At 41.8% G+C, this 25515-nt stretch overlaps 1 protein-coding gene across 9 annotated transcripts in view; it reads left to right on the top strand.

Moving 5' to 3' along the window:
- The window catches only part of ppfibp2b (PPFIA binding protein 2b), a 78299-nt gene that overhangs the window by 45997 nt on the left and 6787 nt on the right, over nt 1-25515 (top strand). For 3 of the 9 annotated variants that reach the window (XR_011694644.1, XM_071506463.1, XM_071506481.1), the window contains exons 6-26: nt 1205-1354; nt 8085-8312; nt 9297-9389; nt 14295-14406; nt 16592-16653; nt 17151-17226; nt 17353-17435; nt 17536-17603; nt 17692-17757; nt 17878-17938; nt 18226-18273; nt 19627-19777; nt 21740-21772; nt 21993-22128; nt 22266-22385; nt 22585-22735; nt 23058-23169; nt 23554-23642; nt 23834-23965; nt 24331-24456; nt 24537-24725. Coding sequence is in view for 8 of the 9 variants with exons in the window: in XM_071506463.1 (XP_071362564.1) it covers nt 1205-1354; nt 8085-8312; nt 9297-9389; nt 14295-14406; nt 16592-16653; nt 17151-17226; nt 17353-17435; nt 17536-17603; nt 17692-17757; nt 17878-17938; nt 18226-18273; nt 19627-19777; nt 21740-21772; nt 21993-22128; nt 22266-22385; nt 22585-22735; nt 23058-23169; nt 23554-23642; nt 23834-23965; nt 24331-24456; nt 24537-24725 (2286 nt within the window). In the remaining variant the exon portion in view is untranslated. The remainder of the gene's footprint in view (nt 1-1204; nt 1355-8084; nt 8313-9296; nt 9390-14294; nt 14407-16591; nt 16654-17150; nt 17227-17352; nt 17436-17535; nt 17604-17691; nt 17758-17877; nt 17939-18225; nt 18274-19626; nt 19778-21739; nt 21773-21992; nt 22129-22265; nt 22386-22584; nt 22736-23057; nt 23170-23553; nt 23643-23833; nt 23966-24330; nt 24457-24536; nt 24726-25515) is intronic. The other 6 variants (XM_071506456.1, XM_071506471.1, XM_071506509.1 and 3 more) reach the window with 4 other exon arrangements.

The following is a 25515-nucleotide window of genomic DNA, read 5'->3' as shown; positions in this document are numbered from 1 at the left end:
GTTTGATACCAATAGTCGTGAAAGGTCCTCAAACCTTCAGGAAGTACTAGTTAAAACTACGCCATGATCTGATCTTTTCCTAAATCAACCCAGTAGTGTTTTGTGCCTAAACCCAACCAAACCTCTCCATTAGCTAAGCAGCATGATTCATTGTAACCATGACGTGTCTGCCGCTGTATGGGCCCCATCTGAGGAGACGTTCCCATGGGTCGTACCAGAGCGTAGGATGGAGGACTCATTGGCCAAACAGGACCATGTTAGCACTGTCATTGTCAGGCTGTTAGCATTATCATGTTAGCATTTAGCTGAAAGCTCTGCTGTGCTGAAGTACAGACTCACAGCGCATTTAACATAGCTGTAGATTCTTGTTCAGTGTTGTGTTACATCACATGCATTTAAATTTGGCCGCATTGAGTTTGACCTAATTCAAGTAGGTCAATGTCAGTTTTCATTAACATTACCGACAGAAACGTCAGCATGTGTGTATTAATGTATCTGTGATGTCTCAGAACCCCTAATTTGGATTTCTCTAGCATTTTCTTTGCATCATTTAGCTGTTGTATCCTAATTTGCTCTCTTCAAAACAGGAATAAACACACTTGAGTTAATGTTTTTTTTCTTCTTTTCTTTTCCATCTGCCTCTGAAATGTTTTTATTTCAGTGAGGGTGAAGCAAGACGTTGGATGTTAGAGGCTTAAACAACAATCCAGGGTGACTCAAGTGTGATTTTAGAAGAGAGGAAGTGGGATTAAGAGTAATTTAGATGAGGAAACGAAAGCAAGAGACACACAAAGAGTTGGCAAAGAGATGTGTGTTTTGTGTGACTTCAAAAAAAAATAAAAAAACTCACTTGTTCATGTCGAGTGGCCTGCATATGCTTTCCCTCTCTCTTTTTAGACACACTTTCTTTTTCTCTCTCCATGCCAAAGAAGCACAGAGATATATTAATAGAGACCTTAGCTCGTCTGTGTGTGAGTGTGTATATTTAGCTTTGTGGGGTCTGGGCCCCCAGCCTGGCCTGCTCAGTCAGTGTGGGAAGAACATTGTACCGAGTGGAGGAGCATACTGACCTCTCTGTGCTGAACTCCAGTTTATGTATGTATGTGTGTGTGTTTGATATTTCCTGCAGGTGTGGATTTCAAAAGCTGTTCAAGTGTTGTTTTCCATGCATCGAACTCACAGTGTATATGTGTGTTTTCCCCAGGAGCTGATCAGCAGGACTTCTCTGGAAACTCAGAAGCTGGATCTGATGGACGAGGTGTCCTACCTCAAACTAAAGCTGGTTAGCATGGAGGAGACGCACACCAACGCACACCCACAAGATCCTACAGACACAAAGCAGAACAAAGCTGAGGTATGGAAACGCAACGAATCTGTGTGTGTCTGTGTCTCACTGAGTTAATGCTGCTCAATTCAACAAACTCAGAACTGCAACTGCTGCTTCTTTGATCCTAAGTTTAACAACTTAAATGTTGCCTGTGTTTAATGTGCTGTAAGCAGAGATCCCTGCTGCATTTGCCTGAATATATGCATATATATACCATAGAAGTGGTGTTGAATAAAAGTAGGTTAAAGCTGCATAACCCTCCATACAACATACATTATGTTTTGAAAATTTCTTACACATCAGTTTAACTCTACATTGTGATAGGCAGTATAACTGTGTCAAGCATGAAATGACATATTTATCTATATTATATTTTTGTATTATGTTTATGCTAAGCTGTTTAATATAGCTCTCTCTTTGATATCTCTGTTTGTAGTGGGCCATTATTGGTAATGTTGCAGATCAAGGTCAAGATCAGGAGTGCTTTTTTAAAGTATTAGATTTACAGGATTTTCATATCAATTTGATTAAGTATTTCATTCAGTAGTTAGCCAAAAACAGACATTCGTCTCAAAGTTTTATTTGCCCAATGGTTTATGATCCAATACCTTTGTGTTTAGTGCTCATGTTAGCATGCGTATACACTACACTAAGATAGTGAACATTATGCCTGGTGAACTTCAGTGTGTTAGCGTTAATTAGCAAATATAAGCATGTCTACGCACGGAAATGGTGAACGTTATCCCTGGAGAACATCAGCGTGTTAGCATTAATTAGCAAATGTTAGCATGCTTGTACGCTAAACTAAGATGATGAACATTATGCCTGGTAAACCTCAGTGTGTTAGCATTGTCATTGAGAGCCTGTTAGCATGCTGTAGTTAGCATCTAGCTCAAAGCACTTCTGTGCGTGAGTGCGGCCTCACAGAGCCGCTTGCGTGGCTGTAGACTCTAATCTTCTTCTTAGGATCTTCAGCACCTGAGTTGTTTGAAGGCAGCTGCCATTTTGCCGGTGCTAGGTGAGGCTAACACTACTGTGGACTACAGGTCACACTGTTACTTCATTGCCAGCATAAAGCAAAGTGGAAAACTGAAGTACAGCCTCACAGAGCTTCTAGCGTGACTCATGGCTCTTAGTCTTGTTTTCACATTGCCCTCATCTAATGCTGTTATGTAACCATATGATCTGTGATATGATCATGTCTTAAATAATAACATGATAAACTGAGCTTAGTGTGTTTATCATCCTGTACAATCCCTCCAGCTATCATGAAAAAGAGTCAAACATGCTGTAGTCTTTGTTCCTGTTTCCTATGTGGGTAAAACAATGGAACTAGCACGGTTAGGTCTCGTGGTTTAGTCTCCACTGAGACCTTAGATGAATGATCCCCCCAAAATGCACAACTTGATAGAGATGTTTTTCCATTGCTGTTGAAATTAGGCATGACAAGACAAGCCTTACGCCACTCCAGACTGTATATTTCTCGTGTCTTCACTGTCTGTGAACTAGAGGAAAACAATCAGGGATGATTTGGGGACACATGTGGCTGCTCTTGTTACTCTGTCAGTTGTTTTTCTGGTTTCAATGTTTTTACTGTCTGAGCCAGAAGGGAACAGTAACGACATACTCCTCTGCCTGCCCCTGGTCACAGTACCACAAAACTGTCCCCATTGGGGTTTTTGGGAAAATAACTTTCTTGGCTTATAAGTAAGTTTGTTATCTGCAAATCTATTTTTTGTCACCAATTTTTTTGAAACTGCTGCCATGGTGGTTTCTTTTCTCTTTGGATCTTGTGATGCTTAATTCACACCAGCTGCTGAAGATGCTCACACCCTGGGAGAAGCTAGCAGAAAGAAATAATCAATCTAATGCCAACAGGACGCAAAACTGTTTACATGAGAAGTCACAGTTTAGTGACTTCTGTGTGACGTGATATATTGAAATCAATGGGACAAATTCCCTTAACTCTTGTTTGTGTGATGTCACCTGTTGGCTGGTGGCAGATGATCCCACTACTAAAGAGGATTGTTATTGGTGGAATATGTGATGTGGCCCGGGTCTGCTCACAGATCTGTTATAAATAATTGCCCTAACTTTAGAGGTAAGTATGACTAAAATGCTGAGTATGCATAATTATTCATACCAACATGGCCATTAGTTGTTGGGTTTGGGTTAAAGTGGCCAAAATGTTGGATGAACCAACTAACTTACTGAAGAACTGACTGCCATTACCACCCCATCCACTAAAAGCGGAAAACACATTCAACTTTTTACTCAATTCACTGTTTAAACAAGTTCAAACCTTTTGGTTCGTTGGGCCAGAAAAAGCTTTCATCAGCTTCTACTATAATGTTGACAAAACCAATTCTCCAACTTCCAAAATGGCAATTTGAAGGTATTGAAATTGTTGTCTTTCAGGTTTGATTTTTCCCGCTAAACCAACCCCGCACTCTGGGCTTTCCTACAGCCCATTGCCAGCACTAAGTGAAAATCAAGCAATAACATCCAAAGTTTACTCAGTCAATGAAGGGCTGTCCCAACATCATAGTGCAGCCAGATCCAGATTTGTTGCCTCAGCAATGAGCAGACAAACTTGCTCCCCCATCCAACTTCACTGGCAGAGGTAATAATGAAATGGGTCTGGATGAGATACAAGCTTCCGTGTGGAGGCTCTAAAACAAGCCAGGACACATCAAACATGTCTCCAGACAGTTTCAACAACACCCCACAGACATCTGACAACAAACTATGAAGTGAACACTTGAAAAATACCCATTTAAAAAGTCATTCAGATATTATAGTGTTGAGTAAAGTCTTGTGCTGTCTTTTACTTTGAAGGGCCTCAAAACGTATTCTCTCATTAGAGCTTCTTGCTTCGAGCGGCGAGTTGCTACATGAACGCAGTATTTTCTGCCAAAGTTTGAACAGTTTTGATGATTTGGCATGAAATGTTTCTTCATTTTTGTTTTACTGCTTGTTTCACACGCGAGTGTACCTGAGCAGTCTTTGCTTGTCGTCACTAGTTACTTTGTGGAGACTTCATTGTGACACCCAGCTGCTCCCCACTGGCTCCACAAGATACTGAAGCTGCTCTTGTGGTTTACCTGTGTGTGTGGATGTGTGTGTGTGTGTGTGTGTGTGTGTGTGTGTGTGTGTGTGTGTGTGTGTGTGTGTGTGTGTGTGTGTGTTATATATAACAAGGCATCCAGCACCCAGGGCTGTGCTTTCATTGAGCAAACATGATACAGCATTATTGACGCGCAGATGCCCATTTTCTGTACACGCACGTGGATGGAGTGTGATAAGCATCAGAGGACGTAGACAGACAGGGAGAGATGGTGAGGAGAGGGCTTGACAGGAGAGAGGGCACAGGTCGGAGAAAAGGGAACAGAGGGAACAAGACGAGAGGCAGTGACAGACAGACTAAAAGATGAAAAATGACAGAACGTGAACGCTGCTGTGGCGATATTGTTTTCTGTCCTGCAAGGCGAGCACACAAAGTGAACATGCAGGATGTTCACACTACAAAACCCTGCAGGACGTAACTATCAGCAGTGTCTGCCTCTGTGCAAAACCAAAGTGTGATCTGACTTTTTGGTTAACATTTTTTGCCTCCTGTGCAAAGCTGATGTTGAAACAATAACAAAACAGGAAATGGTCTTGGCAGTTTCAGAAGTAAAAAGTCACATTTTGAACATAAAGTAAATGGCAATGAGTAAGATCAAACAGTTTATCAATTCGAGCAGCTTCTTTGGTGCAAGTAAGCACTCATTACTGTTGGGCGTTGGTTCCAAGGGATCAATGATGAAATATTCTGACTCATATTCATTGTTTTGGTCTGGAAACATGGACAACAAAGTCTAAAACAGGGGTTCAGACAATAAAACAAGTTGTAAAGAGGCAGGTTAGCCAGATTATCTAAACCGTTTAATGAATACCGAGAGTCAGGGCGCCTGAAATCTCAAACATGAGAAACGGCACCGATAGTAGCACCGATAATGCTGAGGAGGCTATACACAAAGTGTGTTCAGAAACATCAACTGACAGCACAGGTTGAACTTCAAAGTGCACTGTGTGTTAGAGCACTGGTGGGTTATCCTACATTCCTAACATTAGCATGTATGAAAGTTCGGATCTTTACTCAAAATACACTAGACACCGGACATAGACCTACACTACATGTGCTACATTAAAGCTAAAACTGAACATGGCTGCAGTGAAACGCAACACAGTGTTAATTCTGCAGTTTCATTATAAAAACCATCCACAGCTCTGATCAGATCACTGGATCACTCCTCTCTGAGCTGAACAGGCAGTTTCCTTCTTGAGTTTCCTCTTCATTTTACACTCATTACTTTTGCAATTCATGCAGTTTTAGGCACAAAAGCACTTTTAATGTCGATCTCCTCATAAGCTCTCTGTCATTATGGGTCATTTGTACCCCATGCCTGCGAGTACATCTCTCTGATGACGTGGTTCAGAAACCAATCTAACCGCACTGCTCGGGGGAGAATCTAAGGAAGACTTAGCCATTTATCCCACTGGTTACATGTTTCAGCAAGATGATGTTGAACCAAATGGCAAGAAGACACAAATTTAGCTGGTTTAGCATGAATGCAGCCATGGTGAACAAACAACCAAACAACTGACTGTGTAAAGAACTTTCATTTCAACTTAAATGGAGTCCTACAGCAGAAATTAACCCTGCCCCTGGAACATCTGTCCCTTTACTGTAATGGCCAGAAACTGAGAAGCTGCAAATGAAAACAAAGCAGAATACAGGTGTTAATTTTAAGCAACGATACAAGCTGTGATTTTAGATGAAACTCACATTTCTTTGCTGTCTGCTCTTTGTTATACTTTTGAATGATATTAGTTTCAGTTTGCTGGTTCTCTGCATTTTATTATCAGACAAATTTAACCAAATAAATGTTAAGGGATCACCAAAGTTATTAGAATTCATCCTGAATGTCTTTACCGTATTTCATGGCCATAATCCATCCAATAGCTAATGTGAACCTTGTGGGTGATGCTGGAGGATGCATGAAGGTTTTATCCTCTGGGGACCATGAATGTCTGCAGAAACTGTCATGGAAATCCATCCAGTAGTTGTTGAGACATTTCTGTCAGGACAAGTGGAGATCCTATTCTCTCTAATCACAGACTGAGGCAAACATTAAGTATATTCAGAGTCACATGTCAGGCACAGGGGCTCTTCCGTGCCGGTTTGTTCAGAGAAGAAAGAGCTGCTCTCATTAATTTCCTCAAATTTCATTTTCAGGCTCAGGATCAGGGATCACAAGGTTGCTTGTCTGAGCCGGAGGCTCCACAACCTAGGTCTCCGTATCAGACGTGCCACTCTGGTGTCTAACAGAGCTGTTTTAACATTGACAGGTTGACGCCTAGTTGGTGTAGTAATAAGATACTGTGTGTATCTAATAGGCAGGCATACACACCCAAACCCAACATATCCTATGCACAGCAGTGGTGTTTGGCTTTGGTTACGTTACGCTGGAGACTGACACTGGTCAACATATTTGACAGCAAAGAGAGTGTGTGCGTGTGTTTGTGTGTGTGTTTGTCTGGTTAGTAACAGCTGCAAGGCTCTGGTGGGCTTGAGGAATGGCAGGCATCCATTCTGAGGATTCCTGGGGGCCAAACACTTTCACCTCAGAGATCCACCAAACTCACTTGTGTGTGATGAACACCTTGAATTGGGGGCAGCTGCGGCTCAGGAGGAAGACCAGGGCCACTAATCACATGGTTGGCAGTTCTCTCCCCGGCTCTTCCTGTCCACATTTCAAAGTGTCCGTGGGCAAGACACTGAACCCCGAGTTGCTCCTGGTGGGCAGACCAGAGCCTTACTTGGCGGCTCAGCGTGTGAATGAGAGGCAAATTGTAAAGCACTTTGTCTGCTAATGTAGAAAAGTGCTGCATAAGTGCAGTTTTTTACCATTTGAATTGCTTAAACACATTTTCAGGAACAAGAAATTGATGACCCTGCATTTGTTTCATTTGTTTCAAAAAGATTTCACAAGCCCCCGAGATGTGACCTTCCCTTAATTTGTGTAAAAACCAAAGAAAAGAAAAGTTTTCTGTGTTGTTTAGCTGAGTGTCTCTTGTTGTTTCTGTCTGTCTGCTGTCTTGTCTTCTCTTCCTGTCTTGCTCTGTGGGGTTTAAATTATGGATCATGTCCCTGTTTCTACTGAGACCAGACTTGGCTGGAGTTCAAGTATTTCATAATAAGCCTGGTGCTCAAAGTGGGGCTATTACATTGAGGTTTGAGGCACTGTAATGGTCCCTCGAAAGAAGGATATTGATTAAAACAACACAACAATCCGTCTGTTTGCCATTTTGAGGAGTCTGTGGCAGCCTGCTGCAGAGAATACAGTAAAGAAGAAGAATAAATCTCTTTTTAACTGTATATTTGTTGGGCATAGTGGCTCCATTCCAGTCTTTGGGTTGCTCAGTGGTTTGTTATGGATCGTGTGTCATTTGTGTTGTTGATGTTTTCTCACCTTAATCAAGAACTTTTTTAGGATCAGAGGTTTCAGCCATCAAGATATGGGAACAGGCCCAGATACTGACTGAGATTAACAAATAAGTTAATGTCTGATTTTCCTCTCCTCTCCTCTCCTCTCCTCTCCTCTCCTCTGACTTTCATTTTTATTCCTCTTTTCCTCTCCTCATCTCACCATTTCACCTCCTCCATTACCTTTCATTTGTCCACCACCCTCCATCGCTCCATCCCTGCCAGTGCGTGGTAAATCTCATCAGTGAGCTCCAGGAGCAGATGTGCAGGTTTCAGGCAGAGATCAGCACTCGCATCCAGGAGAAACGGGCCCTGGAGGAGAGGGAGGCCCAGCAGGGGGAGCCCACAGGCAGCCAAGCCCGGGGCCACCGCCCTCAGCTCGAGTTAGCCGGCTCAGACTTTAGCCTGTCTGGCTCTGACGCCTGGATGCACAATGGAGGACAGACTGTACACGTAGGGAGACTTGATGGATGAACTCATCTTCCCTTCCTTCCCCATCATTTCTTCTCTTCTTCTCTTCTCCCCTTTTAACCAGTCCACACACCACCCGGTATTTGGAAATTTCCACGGAATCAAACTAACATCCTCTTTATGAATTGTCTGCAGAGTGTCTGTGTGTTCATTGTAGGATGCTGGGGGTCACGCTGTACTCTCGTTCTTGCAGATGTGAAGATTATTGATTTGATCGGTTTTCCAAATATTTCCATACATTTGAGGAGTTATTGAGGTTGCTAAAGCTTAAAATATGACAACACAGAGTAAGGAAATTAACCTGTAGAAGCTACATGCAGCTCAGCCTGCTGTAATTGTTTGCAAGTGGATGCTAAAGATATATTAACTCAGAGACTCCATTCTCTGCCTAACTCCTCAATTATTTGAAACATTTGGAAAAACGTGTTTCAGCCCTGATCTGGATTTTGTCTTTATAAATCCTTGCAACCTGGGTTTTTTTGATCAGGCATAATGTTTTTATGTGATTTGAGGTAGTCTGCCTGCATGACAGTGGTTCCTCCCTCTACTAACAAAGTTTACAACTGTCCGTTTCCTCCTGCACTGACCAGGTGGATGGGTCATGTAACGGTTTGTATAATAATGCATAAGACTATGCAGGGTTTCCTTGGACAGTGGTAATTAGCGGCTGCCAGATGTGCAGCCTGGATGGCTTTCAGTCCTGTTCTGGGTTCATCCTTTTCCTGGCTGTTGATAACTGCACGCTGTGGTGTCTGTTTCAGGAGGATCAAGTTTCCTATATTAACCACTGGACTGTTCAGCCCTGGAGACCTTTATAACTGCACTGAATGTGAACCTGATGTTTGAATTCCCTCCCTCCTAAATGTCTGGTTGTTTACAGTTCAGTTATAAAGACAAGTTTGGCTTTGTAAAAAAAAAAAAAAGATCTATGAAGTAAAAGGTGTTGTGTTTTTGGTTTTTCTACAGGATTTGTTACAAGAAGTGAAGCAGCTGAAAAGCAAAGTGGACGAGCTGGAAGGAGAGAAGAGCCAATATGAGAGAAAACTAAGAGCAACCAAGGTACATGTAGCACATGAGCCAAAGAGTTAGTCCGTTTAGTCTGGACTGGGTACACACAGTACAGGTCATATGTTGTGTGTCGATTAAGAAACAGATTTTCGCTTTGTATCAGCGACCAGAGAGAAAAGTGACAGTAATGATAATAAGCAATGTACATATAGATAAATAAATACAGCAGCAGGGTTTATGTGGTCCCATTATATATAAGTTTACAAATCACTGTACTGTAACTATATCATAACCAGCATTGATACAGCCATTATTAGAGGTTCATATCGTTAACATTATTTGAGAATAATATGTTGGCATATAATATATATATATATATATATATATATATATATATATATATATATACATACATACATACATATATATACATATATATATATACATACATATATATACATATATATATACATATATATATATTTATAATTAAGGTTTGTATTATTCCAAACATGATACAGAATAGCTCATGAAGTACAAGATGCAGAAAAATAAATAATGAATAAATAAAACAAATCAGAAATAAGAAAAGACACGAGTGGTCCTGGATACGGGGGAATCATAATGTACCATGTAAGAATACCAAATTATTAGTATTTAGATATGACAGGATATGTAAAGAGCTTACTATTGTCTTACATTAAAGCTTGTAATTGGAAGTAAACCATAAAATAAACATAAAACAATTATATTTTTAAAACATAACCACGCAACATTTAAGGATCTTGATACAGGTCCTATTTTTTTTTTTTTCTTTAAATTGTGAGCCAAATACTGAGCGGGATATTTCACAGTGTAAACAATGTACAGGTAATAATAGTATGTTTAGGCACTGCCAGACTAGCAGCATCCCTGTTTCTTTTTGCAAAGCTAAGCTAAGATAATCAGCTTCATATTTAATGCACAGACGTGAAAGTGGTGCAGAGCTTCTTCAGACTCTCAGACTTTAAGTAACAGGGTTCAGTCAGATTTCTGCACAACCTCATTTCTAAAACAAACCTGGTTTCAGTGTTCAGGATAGAGAATCAGAGAAACCTGATTTTTTTATAAGATAGACTCCTCCTGCAAAAAGCAAATCTCTTGAACAAAGTGAACATGCAACTCGATTTCTAATATATGTACAGTCAGGCGTGTGCATGGCAAATACTGTTGAATACATCGTTGTGAAGGCAGAGCAGCTGTATAAAAGCAGAAAAACAACCTCATATTCAAAGTAATTCAGTGAAAGACGAAGCTTGAGTTTAGAGGATTGGTAAGTAGCAAGTATAAAGTACCCCCTAACCGACTAACTCACCACCAGTAAAGCGTTAATGACTAACAACCAGCAGCCGACACATGAGGGCGTATGTCACATTTTCACAGCAGAGAGTGATAAGGAGGCTAATTATAGAAACATCTAGTGAGGCAGTGATGTACAACTTTGTCACGATACAGATACGACTGCAAAATGATTTACTGTAATACTGTCATACTGTCATTCCCTCACATTAACCTATGTCTCATGCTAAGTGATTTAACCTCTCAAACTCCTTATTGTCCTTTTAAATCTATTTAAAGGTTAATAAAAACTCTTCTACATATGTATTCTTCATCTAGCTGTTCCATCACTTCTTTAAGCTTCCGAAGACACAGTTTTTACACTCTCACTGAGCACTTTATCAGGAACACCAGGCTAATACTGCCTCTAAAACAACCTCCGCTCTTCATGTCATGGATTCCACCAGATGTTGGAAACTTTCCTCTAAGATTTGTCAGCTGCACATTCATCTCCTGTCCTACCACATCCCAGAGGTGTGGATTCAGACCTGGAGGCTGGGGAGGTCACTGGAGTTCACTGAACTCACTGTTATGATCATGAAACCAGTTGACTTTTGCTTTGTGACATGGAGCATTATTATTATTATTATTATTATTAGTTATTATATTAGATATTAGAAGACGGTAAACCATGGCCATAACAGGATGCACATGGTCAGTAGCAATACTCAGATAGACTGAGGCATTCAGATAGTGATCGATTGGTATTAAGGAGCCAATAAAACAATCCCCCCACCAGGAAGTGAAGATCAGGCTATGTTTTTCCAGTCTTCATCTGTCCAGTTTTGGTGAACCTGTGTCCACTGCAGCCTCAGATTTCTGTTCTTGGTGACAGGAGAGGAACCTGACGTGGTCTTCTGCTGGACGTGTTGTTCATTTTCTCAGATGCTTTACTGTAGCCTTTCTGTCACCTCCAACCGCTCTAACCACTCTGCTCTGACCGTGCTCATCAACAAGCTGTTTCTATCCACCGAGCTGCGGCTCACTGGATGTTTTTTTTTGTTTAAAAAGTTAAAACTCTGGAGTCTATGTGTGAAAATCCCAGGAAATCAGCAGTTTGAGAAACACTCAAAGCATCTGGCACCAACAGTCCTGCACCCGTACATATTTACCTCATCTTTATGCTTGATGTGAACATGAATTGACTCCTGGCCTGTATCTGCAGGACTTTATTTCATGCTGCTGCCACATGATTTCAGGTGTACAGGTGTTCCTGATAAAGTGCGTGGTGTTTCATCATTTTATAGACAAAATTCAGTCAGAAAATTTTATATTCTGAAATTAAAATAATTGTTAGTATAAAGTTTAGTTGCACAACCTGACTTTATAACAAAGTACCAGCAGGGTTTACATGGTTCATTTCTCTCTCCTAACACATTGTTTGTTACTGGTTAATTTGAAGGAGGTCAAACTGCTGTTGCTTTCTCTGTGCTTACAGTGCTTCCTTCCTCCTCTCTTCCTCTCCCTCCTTCACTATCTGTATCCTCTCTTCTTCTCTATTAACCTCTCTCTGCGGCTTGCTCTCCTTACTTTTTTTTCCGCTCTTCTTTTCTTTCTTTCACATCTCTAAATCAACCCTGTCATTACTCTCTTCCTGTCTCTCTCTCTCTCTCCTCTCTCTAGCTCTCTATCTCTTACTCTCTCCATGTGTGTTACCAGTCGCTCATGACCCAGCTGTCCAGCCTCAAGCTGACTGTGGAGCACACACAGCTGGAGAAGCAGCATTGGGAGGAGCGCTGGCGCAGCGCACAGGTGCCTTCTCTCCCTCCTCCTCCTCCTCTTCCTCCTCTTCTGCCTCCCGCTCCTCTTGCTGGTTGCTTCTCTCTGTGTGTTCCTTACCTCTGATTAGTCCTTTCCTCATACTCTGCCTCCCTCTGTCCTCTTACTTTTCTGCCCCGGTGTTCTCCATTTGCACTCACACTTCTCCACTTCCTCCTCTTATTCCTAATTTCCTTATTTTGCAGCTCGTCCTTCTTCCTCCTCCTGAAGCTCCTTGTTTTTGCTTTTTGTTGGTCTTGTGATGGCTGAACTTTCGTTGCACATCACAAATGTTCAAGTAGGAAGGAACGGGAGACAGTTAGAGAGAAAAATTTGACAGTAAAATATCCTGATTTTCACAAGAGTGAGGTTTGTGTGTTCATGCATCAGTGTAGTCTGCTTCTGGCTGTCTCTCTCCCTTTCTCTGAGTTTGCATGGATCATATAAATCTGTACGATTGTGACATGTATGCATCAGCTGTGTGTTGTTTGCGTGGTTCTTTTGAGGTTACATTACCTTCAACTTTTTTTTTTCTAAGGATATAACCCAGATAAGGTAATGATAGCCCCCACCTCAAGCTGCTTTATGTTTAAGTTGTGTCACAGACTTTCTAGCATAGAAACCAAACATGTGCTAGGCTCTGTAGAATCAGTGCAAAATTTAGATTTAAGAAGAACAAACACAATTTTTAGCTGATGACAATCACATAATCATCTAGTCTCTTTGTATTATTCTTTGGCATTGTGTGTCTGCTTCTCTGCTTTACTTTGCTTCTATTGTTGGCTCTTAGACTTTTATTGTGAAGCAGCTTCTGGAAGTCTGTGCACACACCTGTTCACCGACACCTGTTGTTCTTTGTTCCCTATCATGTTGATATGAGTGAACTTGGAATTTTATTTTGAAGAGCAAGACAGTAAACAAGGGGAGAGCGAGTGGGCATATGTATGATATTAAACAAAAGATGCCCGGCAGGAACTGAACTGGGGGCGTTGTGGCTCTGAGATACCTGGGTGTTCCCTGATACAGGTGGACAGCCAGGGCCAAACCATAATTAGTTTTGTATAATTCATCAGTTGTATGGTAGAGGTGAAAAACAAATTCTCAAACAGTGGTACAAGTGTGACTAAGCCCTTAGACGCATTAACACCACGTTAATAGAGATGTGAACTGATGCTAGAAATTATTGTACATGTCAGGTGTGGTTGTTCCATCTTTCAAATTGTCTTTTCTATCCAAAAAACACTATTTATATGTTACCATCCCTTGTCTAGATTGACTGCAGGTTGGTGCTGATGTAGTTTATGCAGGTAATGTGGGTAAGGCCAATTAATGGCAGACTCAGTTTGAAATCTCTGCACCAATCCAGTGCAACATGAAGGTGGTACTTAAAAACAGGGTGAGGATTCAGACCAAAACACGCTTCAAATGCAACGAAAACCTGGAGGTAGATTTTGATAGTTACAGCTGCAGGTTCTGAAATGTTGTCTCTGTTCACAGAGAGCCTAGTATAGTGATTAAGGACCCAGCCCCGCTTTCAGTCGCAGTAGATTTGTTCACTGCCTGGTTGTTTTTTCTAGTCTGAGCTTTCAAGAGATGCACTTGCATTATCAAAGCTGTCTAATATCATAAAGCCAGTAATTTGACAACAATGTATATCTCATTCCATGTGACCTGTGATATTGTCCCTTCTGTGAATAGACCTGATCAAAAACTCTTGTTTCTAAGACAACACATCCAGCCCAGTTGCCTCAAACTCCCAGATATCCAGTGACCTGGAAGACTGACACAGTTTATCGACTTCTCCTCTGTCTTCCTCCGCAGGCAGAAATCTCAGAGCTGCAGCAGCTCCTGGCCTCCAAAGATGCTGAGATCGAGTGCCTGCACACCCAACTGCTGGCCAGAGACGGCACAGCCAATGACAACGCAGAGCGAGGTACACACAACTGACAGTCTGGCCAGTCACATCAGATCCACATCTGTCAGCGCGTGAGAGCCAGCGATATGCATGTCTGTCAACTCTGATAACTGTAACATCTTCTCACCATGTCCCTCTCTTCTCTGCTGTACCCTTGACTTGTTCTTGCCTCTCTGCTGCGCTCTGCTGTAGAGGAGGTGTATATCAAGCAGCTGATAAACAAATGTAAGGCACGGTGCGTTGATGTAACGGGTCTGATTTCCAACCAAACTCCTCTGACATTGCAGCTGCCTGACAGCTTGACTTTTGTGTTTTTGTCATGATGTGTAATGTCAGTGCAGAGTCAAGTTTTGTCATGGGATTTATGCTCAAATCTCAAAAAAAAAAAAAAAAAAAAAGGCCTCTTTGAATGTTTTAGCTAAGTAATGATTTAACCAGGTGTCTGGTGGCAGAGTGTTTGGTTTTAGATTGGACCACAGCCGAGCTTCGGTTTGTGTCGGTCGTCGTAAACGTTCCAACCAAAGTGCAGGAAGACTCTACATCCTTTCAAATCTCCGGGCTGGCATGGTTTCCAAATCGCTTCTCTGAGAGTGTCGGTCGGTGCAGCATGGAATGCACAGTGCAAACATGGAGGGTGTTATTCTGCTTATAGCTTGGCCACCTGCCAACAAAATGCTACATGACAAGCATCAAATTATGCCATTTATTTCAGCATGTAACTAATTTTGATCGTGCTTCACTGTAGGCCTGCACGATATGCAAAAAAAAATTATTTTGCGATGATTTTGTCAGATATTGCGATTGTAACGAGTCGCAATTTTAGTGGAGGTGGCAATTTTTGCATTTCATTCTCACTGAAAAACTATAAAAATTCTGATATAAATATTAGTTGGGACTTGTACCAAATGTGTACAGACGCACGTTCCCTTACGTCTGGAGAATATGATTTGTAATGTGTATGATTTATGCTTTTTTTATAATGGTATGTTGTTGTGACACATTTTATCTTTGTCCAAAAAATTGCATCTGCTGCAATTTGGATATTGCATTTGGCCACATTGTGACAAAATGTCCATGAATTCTTCAGCCCTGCTTAACTGTTTTAAATAAAACATAAAAAATACAGTTTATTTATAACACCGAGCCAAAAACGGAGAGGTTCAGAAGAATAAAACTGAAAGTTTGGTTGCTCTCAGTCTGGAGAACATAGTGCTGCATCCTGTAACACAATATTGTTGAAACTGTTTTTCACACACACACACACACACACACACTGGCTGCCTCTCTCTTTACGCAAACACAGACATGTTAGCGCTCTATCTCCATCTCTTTCCTTCTCACTCTTAAAACACTTCATTTCTCTCTTTCTTTTTTGGTTGTATGAATCCAAGCTCCAAACTTTTTAGCTACAACTCACTGACACTGTCTTTACCCATATTTTAACACTGGAAGAATTAACAAACTGCTAACTATCACCTGTGTCATAGGTGTTCTGTCATACTACCACACCTCCCGACCAATCAGAATCAAGGACTCTCAGTGGCCACTTTATAAGCACGTATAAACCTCTCTGTACATCAGTGACATGTGATTCTAGCTCTGTTGGTTTGCCTGGCCACATCATTTAAAGGGCTACTCCAGCAATTTAGTATTGTACCTCCATATAAAGCTAATCAAAGACGAAAAGAAAAGAGCGGTCAAAAGTGATCATATCTGATGATATCACCACAAGAAGACATTATACAAATTGATTAGTGGTATTAAAATGTTTTTTTAAGTGTTAAATTGGTGGAGTTCCCCTTTAAAACATGTTTCTGTATTTGAAAGGACACTGAATTCACCGCAGGTTTGCTTGTGTGTTTGTGCTGTGTATTCCTGGCAAAAAAAAGCCTCATCTCTCTATTCCTAAATTTTAGGAATGGAGAAGAGAAACTTTGTTTTTTTTTCTGTTGTTATTAGCACCACTGCTGCTCACAGCACCTGTTCTGTCATCATAAAAAGCTGCAGTGTTTGTCCCAGGTGATGCTACATGAGCAGTCGCGCTGTCAGTGTGTATTTGTTTTGCTTGGTAATTCATATTAGCAAGGCTGTCATGTCCATTGCCAACATCACATCCAGCACCTATCAGATGCCCTAAATTAACTAGACGGGAGGTTACTATGAGTCATAAATAACATTTTAATGCCTTGATTTTGTTCATTAGACCAGGAATACCAGAGGCTGAAGGTGGGGATGGAATCTCTGTTAGCTTCTAATGATGAAAAGGTAAATGAAACCCGTTTTATTTCCCACTTCTTCTGTAACTAAATGTCCCATATTTTACACTTTTTCTTTTATTTGAAGTGTTAAGATCGATAAGAACAAATATTTGTAATTTTAAGAACAAAAAAAAACATCTCGGGGTAGTTTTACATCTCCTCTCTCAGGCTTCTCTTTATAGGCTCTAGCAAAAGTCAGCCAATCAGAAGAGAGGCTCTGAGCCTCTCCTTTTGCTATGACATCACAAAGTTACAGATGTCCTGATGGCTCATTTTAAGGCTCAGTTTCTGAATACAGGCTGTGTGCATTTCTCTGTGAACTGAGGCTTTGATACTTTCACAGTATTAATACAGAACCTAGACCTGCTTTATAATCAAAAAAGACATGGAGATCTCACTTTATACAATATAGGACTTTTAAAATTTTAAATATCCAGTTTAAGAGCTTTTTTGATCCCATCTCTTTACTTGATTTATAAATATATGTGTCCTGCTGTTAAACAGGATCGTCGTATAGAGGAGTTGACCATTCTGCTCGGCCAATACAGAAAGATGAGGGAGGTCATGGCTCTCACACAGGGTATGATTTCATCCTCTGAGTTTTGGTTTGACTACAACATAGGAAACAAGGTACCATCTCTTCCGTTCTCTCCTCTCCTTCCTTTTTATTGTAATAACATTGCGCTGCTATATTTGTACTAATCAGGGAGCAGTGAAGAGGAGCTGACTGGCAGTTTAAAACTCAGAGCCATCACTCACAAAGCACACTCTGATATCCTGAGGTCCGAGGTAAGATTACAAACTACGTCCCCTTTTTCAGAACTACAATTTTAAGCAGTTTTGTTTCCAAAAACTGATAAAAGCAAAACCGTGTTTTCTCTCTGCACAGCTGTCATCAAGAGGATCTTCTCCACTTATGTTATCTTCATCCCCATACCAGAGGGAATTGGACATAAGGTATGAACACATACCACACATATGCACACATTCACACTCACCTCACATCTCACTGTCACACTTGCCTCTTCTGTGTGATTTGTTGCAGTGTGCAGAACTCTGTGGACACGTCGCTGGTGTCCTCTGGAGAAACAAGCTTCGTAAACGGATCATGGTGAGGAAGAAGCTGTCTGTGTTTGTGCGACTGACTTGTGTTGTGGGGTGGTTGAAATTAAATTTTCACACAACTAAATATGATGAATGATATGATGGCTTGTCTTTTGATTGTTTCCAGGCACCGGCACAGGTTGCTGTCCAGTAGTCTTGAAGAGTTGCAGAGTGGATCCTTCCAAAAGGTTTGTTAATGCATTTTATTCTGTTGTTTCCTGCTACTGATCGGCTTTGATAATACTGTTAACAACATGATTATCTACATAATCAAACTATGTTTGATTATGGCTTCAGCTTTTTAAATAACCACTCAAAACATACATTAACTCCATTCTTTCTAACTAAACATTATTGTTCTTTTAATCTGATTGTGTGATTGCTAACCTTCTAACTCTGGGTTTGTGGGTTGTATGTATGTATGTATGTATGTTGTGTGTACGTGTGCGTGTTCTTTCCTCTGTGTTGGCTATAGGCTGTAGAGATCCAGCCAGCTGAAAGTGATTCAGATGTGGGGGCAGAGGTACTGATCTGCTGCATGACTTCACACAACCTAACATGCTGCTTCATAAACAAAAACACACACTGCACATTTGCACATTGCTGTTCATTACATCACAAGCACAGGATTTGACTTAAGTCGTCTGTAAATTCAAAGTACCATATATTTTATATCTACCCTATAAAGCTTTGTTGGACATTTCTGTTGTATGTGGACAAGCGCACTCAAGGTTTGATTGCACGAGGATGCACACAGTTTGCCTTTGTTTTTTCCATGCACTCATCATTTTGAAATATAAAATTATTCACTTGATAGTTGGTTGCATTGCATTTTGAACCACCAGCCAAAGCACCTCAAGCTGAATATATCTGAATTTAAAGAAGCTACTTGTAAGTTTTGCTATTGCTACACAGCAACGTCAAACGTCAGCATTAACAGCTGTTTACTTACCAGCCTAAAAGAAATATTGTGAGTTCAGCATCAAACTTCATTCCTTTACTCTCAAAGATCCGTCTCCACAGGTGGAAGGCAACACTCCTCATATGCTTCTATCACTTCTCTTCTTAAGTTAGCATGCTAACCAGCTAGCCCCGACCCGGTTGGACTCTCTAATTACTTTCTGATACCGAAGTCACTGTAGCATCCAGGCTGCCCTGAAGTATAACCTCTTGTCTTGTAAAAGCAACAATGACTGTAGCTCTTTCTCTCGGTAAGACTGGTAAGTAAACAGCTGCTAATGCTAATGCTGGCTGTTCAGCATTTGCAAAACTTGTAAATAGCTCCTTAAAGCCGGAGACAGGTCAAATCTGATATTTTCTTGAGAGCTTGTGCTGTGTTGCACAGAAAATTATGTAATGCCCTCCGTGCCCTTTGACCTCACAGTTCACAGCTTAGTTTTCCCTTTCTCCTTTGTGACCACTGCGTTTTACTGCATACTCATAAATCACACACATATTCTTGTGCTCCCACATGCAATCAAAGAACATAATCATAAACACTCATGAAGGGCCAAGACCCACCTGAAGAGGCTGTCAGTAGTGTTTGGCATCATGGCTGCCTCCCAGCTGTTTCTTTCTGCTGGCCTTTCTCCTGTTATTCCTTCGGAGCCCTGGAAGACATTGATGCCTGGTCCAAAGGAACAGTTACGCAACAGAGCGAAGGAGCAAATCAGCCATGACCCTGCTGTTATCTTATGAAATATATATAGATGGAGAGGACATGTGATAAAGTTCATACATACAGCACATAAAGAAGCAGAATTCATAGCTGGCTAGTAGGCTCCCAGCACCATACTTTTCATTATACACGATTTAATACTTTATTTGAAATGCGGTGCTAGACTGAATTGCTGTTTTGTTGTCTTTCATTCTGCAGAATCCCCCCATGGAGCTGAGCAAGTACCAGACTCTGCCGGGGAAACGGAGTAAGAAGAGTGAGCTGAGGGTTGAGCTGAATGGAGACGGAGAGTATTTATCTCCTGTCCAGCTCTCTCCTGTTCACAGCCACGACCAGGGCTACAGACTGAGTGAGTTTCTACGTCCCTGATTATCATTTTACTATGACGAAGTCTGATGTCTTTTCTCTGCACTCACTGTGTAGAAGTAATTCTCAGTATTTTTTGTTTACTTTTAATTCAAAATAGTTGGTAATAAAAGGGGTTGACGGAGAGGTTTGTGGATTATCCAGACTGATATTGACAAGACTAAGACCTCAGACTTTTGCTAATTAAACCAAAACCTTCTGCATACATTTGGGGAAATATGTTTATCCGCTGTCTTGCAGAGGCCACAGTGTCAATATCACTCTCATGCCTTTACTGTAAAATAAAACCTATAGCTGGCTAGATTAACCCCCTCCCCGCCTGCACTTCTAAAGCGCAATAATTACCTTATATCTTTTCTAAGTGTGAAATCAACAAGTTGTGGTGTTATGGGTGGCCAGATTTCATGAACAGGAGTAGTGACTCTCCCAGAAGTCGCTCTGGGAGGCAAATTTTGTTCAGACAGCCAGGGTAGCTGTCTCCAGCCTTTATGCTCAGATAACAGGCTGCTGGCTGTAGCTTGCCACACAGACAATCAGAGCAGCATCAGCCTCTCATCATGAGTGCAAGATTTCCTTTAAATGCTGGTTTTGTGATTATGAAGCACAGATCCTTTAATGTAGGAACAACTAACAGAGTAAACTGAATTGCTCTTTTTCAACTAACTTTGCTCCGTCTGCTTCCTTCTCTGTGCCCTGCCTCCTTTTCTCCTCACCTCCTGTCTGCTTTGCTGTCGGATTGCTCTTTTCTCTGTTTGCGTTCTGACTGCAGTTCGCTGCAGGAGTGCCAGTGCTCCGGCTTTAGGTACTGTATGCTCAAACAGAAATTCAAATGTCAACACCGCAAATACACTCTTCTCAATACGGCTACTGTTGTTGCTCTGAGTCATTCAAACTCTTCTGATAAGCAGAATTCACATCAGTTACCTCCTGAACAAAACCAGATTGTCCCAGTCACAGTCAAATATCAGGGGTGAGCATTCAGGGTGAAGTGTTTTCACCGAGGATCAGGGACCTTTAAAGCCAGGATTATTGGGACTCCTTCATGACTCAGAGAGCTGTCGAAGGTAATTCTCGGCTCTTTCACGTCAGCATTCACTGAAAGTAACACACTCTTAAAGCTAATAGGCATATAAGCACACAGCCACCCATGTATCTGCCAACGCAGAGCCAAGAGCTTAAAGCATGAGGGTAATCAGAGAGCTGTGAGAGGGCAACAAATGCAAGCTTAAGGATGTGTGCAGTTCAACTTGTGTAGACATCCCACAGTAAATAAACAAGGATGCAACCTGACACCTCCTCCCTTTGCTCTCGCTGCGTCACCCAGCTCGCTCTCACTGACAGTCTGAAGCAGGGTGTCGCTGAGAAGGAGCAAGTCAAGCAAGTGCTCAAAGTAAACAGGAGAAAAATAAAACCTCCACATCAAACAGTATGTAATAAGGTGGCAACAGAATTAAAGCTTCCATTGCCTGAGTTAGCAACACCTTTGTTAAACTCCTCAAGGAGGGAAATTATCCTCCTGTCCTCTGGTTGGGGTTTTGAAGATGCTGTTTCAGGATGTTGCAGATTAAGAGTCTCACTCCATGGATGCTTAAAAAAAAAATCAAGCCCAGTTCCCCCTGAGTGTGGGATGCTCTCATTGCTCTTTAGGTCATCCTTTCAGCTCAGGTGACTTCTCATGCAAGCTTCAAGGCTGACAAAGAGCCAACCACACCTCCCACTGCATGTAGAGTAAATATCAGTCTTATGTAAACAAGCAGACTTAATCTTGTCTGAGTTTCTGGCCCAGTTTTGCAACTGCCCAAGGCTTGTGGATTTGCATGTTGCTGCTTTACATATTTAACATGTATACAACATTTATTCTGGAGATAAAGGGGGTGTGACTAACACAGCTTCTGATTTCTTTCTGCTTGTTTTCTTCTCACTTCACTAACCTCCTCTGCCTCAGGATCTCCTGGAAAACATGACCTCTATGATGTTGGTGGGTACTGCATCTTAACCCCAGTGTGTATCACTCTTAGTAACTGCTGCAGCTGCATGTAATGGCATGACACATCAGCATCATGTGATACCAGTGTAGAGCAGTTGTTTTTATCCCAAAGGGTGCTTGAACTTTGAGCAGGAGAGGTTCACGTTTTCTTCTGGATTTTCCAGATTCCCTCTCATGTCATCAACATTCCTGTTGTGTTTTTCTCTGGCAGGGCCTCCGGAGAAGCCGGAGGAGAGCGTCCTTTCAGACCAGTCCCCTCTGTCCTCTGGAGTGGACTCCGGACAACAGTCCCCTGTCTCACCAGAGAACAGGAAGACTCACAGAGGCATTAAGAAACTCTGGGGGAAGTAAGTTTTGAAGATACACAGTACATATGCAGACATGCTGTATGTCACTAAGATATTAACAATATCATTATGTTTTGCTTTTATGCACACATTTTTCACCTTGTATCTTAATTATGATTGTTATTCATTGTCACCAGGATCCGCCGCAGCCAGTCAGGTAGTCCTGTCCAGGTTCACGACCCAGAGCTGGGAGAGTTCAAGAGGGGAGGCTTCAGAGCCACAGCTGGACCACGTCTGGCCCGTCCAGGGAACACACGGTACACACACACTTATACACCAGCATATATTTGTCTACATTTACATGTAGGGGACAGAGGACAGAGGAAGAGTCTGAAGATCCTGGTTTAGCCCCTATTTGGAAAAAACATTAAGATCCTCACACTGTTTGCAGTTCCAGGTACAGGAGTCTCATTTAAAACGTGTTTCTCTCTTTGATGTTTCTTTTCACCACCTCAGAGACCTGAAGATGCCTTTTTCCAAGTGGAGCACAGAGCAGGTGTGTGACTGGCTCGAGGACATTGGGCTCAGTCAGTACAGCGTCCTTGCTCGCCACTGGGTCACCAGCGGTCAGACTCTACTGTCGGCCACCCCGCAAGACCTGGAGAAGGTACGCACATACTCTGTAGAGCATGTTTCATTTTATGATGCATCTGAGACATCTGTGTGGCTCATTTTGGTGTACCTGACAAAAATAATCTTCCTTCCAGCCTGTCACATACTTGTCAGTTCTACCTGTCTGATCAGTGTTGTTGTGTGTCAGTCTGTTTGCCATTTAGTAACGCCTATCTCTGCCTCTTTAGTTTCGCCTTCAGCACTGTCCCCGTCTCTCTCATCGGGGTCATTTTAATCACAGATAAATCTGTAATGCAATCTGAAAGTTTATTGTATGTCTAGGGTGAAACCAGTCCTTTTTTTTTTTATCTCTACAGGAGATGGCATTAAAGAACCCGCTCCACAGGAAGAAGCTCCAGTTAGCCATCAAGACGTTCAGCAGCAAACAGCCGGAGAAGTCTGCAGAGCTCGATTACGTCTGGGTCACTCGTATGTACTGAAATAAAAGACACACAAACACTCAGCCACCGACAAAACTTTATCCTGAACTTGGCATTGCATCGTCATCCCTGCATATACGCCAATCTCAGTCCAGACTGTTCTCATGTGTGGCTCCCCGATGGTTTGACAAGCTACCGGATGCTATCAGAGCACGGGCATCTCTCTATATCTTCAAGAACCTCTTGAAAACTCATCTCTTCCAAGAGCACCTCCTCTCATAAAACACTAATTCAAATATTTGATCTCCTTGCACTTATTAAATAGATATATTACTTAGTACTTTCACCAAGTTTCTCACTGCACTGAAGCTTTAGTGATGTCCCTCACTTTGGATAAAAGCATCTGCCTAAGCCGAAATATTTTATGTTCCAGGTTGGCTCGATGACATCGGCCTCCCTCAGTACAAAGACCAGTTTAATGAAGGAAGAGTGGATGGACAGATGCTGCAGTACCTCACTGTGGTGAGTATGTAACAAATGATGTGAAGGTGAATAGATGAACAACACACTGGTGTAATGTTCAGGTTCACCAAACTCCAGATCTGTAAAAATACAGAGTTTGGTAGCTTTTATGGTAAATACATAAACTGGATGTAGTGTTTTTCTTTCCATAGTTTTTTGGCACTCACGTCTCTTTTTTCTCTCCCTTTCAGAATGACTTGTTATTCCTTAAAGTCACAAGTCAGCTCCATCACCTCAGCATCAAGTGCGCCATTCACGTTCTCCACGTCAACAAGTTTAACCCCAACTGCCTCAAGCGCAGGCCCGGCAATGAGGTAAGTAAGGTGTGTGAGTGTCAACATATTGTTTAAAGTCTCCTTGGATTCAAACATCTTCTTTTCCCTTCTATTTCAGGTTTAGATTTAAAAAAAAAATACAAAATCTGTTATAACCTAGCATGTGGTATCTAATCTCTCACATTGAACAGCAAGTGTGGAAACAATTTTGTCAAAGAAAAGAAAATAATACATTTTCTAAATAATAATAATTTTACATTTCTTGTTTTCTTGTCTCATTGCTGTAGTATGGAATGTGTGCACGCCATTAAATCCTGTGTCGTCTTCTTTTAATGAACATTTGTGTGTGTGTGTGTAGCCCTCTCTGTGTCCATACAGTCACCCAAACGTGTGTGTTCCTGTGTGTGTTTCAGAGCCAGTTCACTCCCAGTGAGGTGGTCCAGTGGTCCAACCACCGTGTAATGGAGTGGCTGAGATCGGTGGACCTGGCGGAGTACGCACCGAACCTGAGGGGCAGCGGCGTCCATGGAGGGCTGATCGTGAGCACATGCAGTATAATAACACCAAAAAAAACAGACATGCTAAAGAATAAAACTTAATCTCTTCTCTCCTCTCATAGATGCTGGAGCCTCGGTTTAACTCAGACGCGCTGGCCATGCTGTTGAACATCCCCCCTCAGAAAACACTGCTGAGACGCCACCTAACCACCAACTTCAACAATCTAGTGGGAGCACAAGCACAGCAGGAGAAGAGGGAGTACACTGAGGCGGCGGGCTACACCCCACTCAGCATCACAGCGAAAGTTAAGGTGAGAATATAAAAACACAGGCATCATTGTGCAGCACAGAGTAGAAGAGGAAGTGCTCAGAAGCGGCGTTGAGAAAACACACACACAGCTAACCTGTGGTCTCCCCCCTGCGTGTGTGCGAGAAAGCACCGTAATCTGTGGTGAGACCTCAGTGCGTCAGCTCAGTTTAAGCTGTGAGCCCTTCAGTGTTTTTAAGCCTGTGAGAGCAGAGCAAACCCCAGGACTGCTCTGCTCCTCCTCGCAGCTTTAAGACTCAGCCATCAGCCGTAGCCTCAGCACTAAGTCTCTGTGTGCTCTGCTGAGGAAGAACTGAAAAAATAATCCACCTTAAAACACAATCCACACTTGCTGTTGACCCATTTATGACCTTTAAATTTCTTAAGGTACTCCATAAGTATTTATGTGAATGGTTTTGTGGAGTGCTATGATATAATGTGTTAAATAGAGACTGGAGAAAAAAAAAAGAACACAAAAAGATATGTGTGTGTGTATGTGTGTGTGTATGTGTGTGTGTGTGTGTGTGTGTGTGTGTGTGTGTGTGTGTGCGCGTGCATTTCCTCCCTGAGGGTACGCAGTTAACACGTGATATCCCACAGTGCTTTGTGATAATATCACAGTGGCTTTAGTCAGCAAGAGCAAGCTTTCAGGACACATTTATAAAAGCTGCTGTGTGTTGTTGCCGGGTATCACTTTTTACTCACAGGCACTGAAGGCAAAGAAAATGTGGATATAAGAGTAGATTATATACAGATGGGACATTTCAGCAACACTGAACTAAAAACAATTAGTT

This window comes from Trachinotus anak, unplaced genomic scaffold, assembly GCF_046630095.1.
Source record: "Trachinotus anak isolate AG129_WGS33_773 ecotype Australia unplaced genomic scaffold, CSIRO_AGI_Tana_v1 ptg000002l, whole genome shotgun sequence".
Lineage (NCBI taxonomy): Eukaryota > Metazoa > Chordata > Actinopteri > Carangiformes > Carangidae > Trachinotus > Trachinotus anak.
Note: the sequence above shows the minus strand (reverse complement) of the source record. Positions and strands in the feature narration are given on the sequence as shown.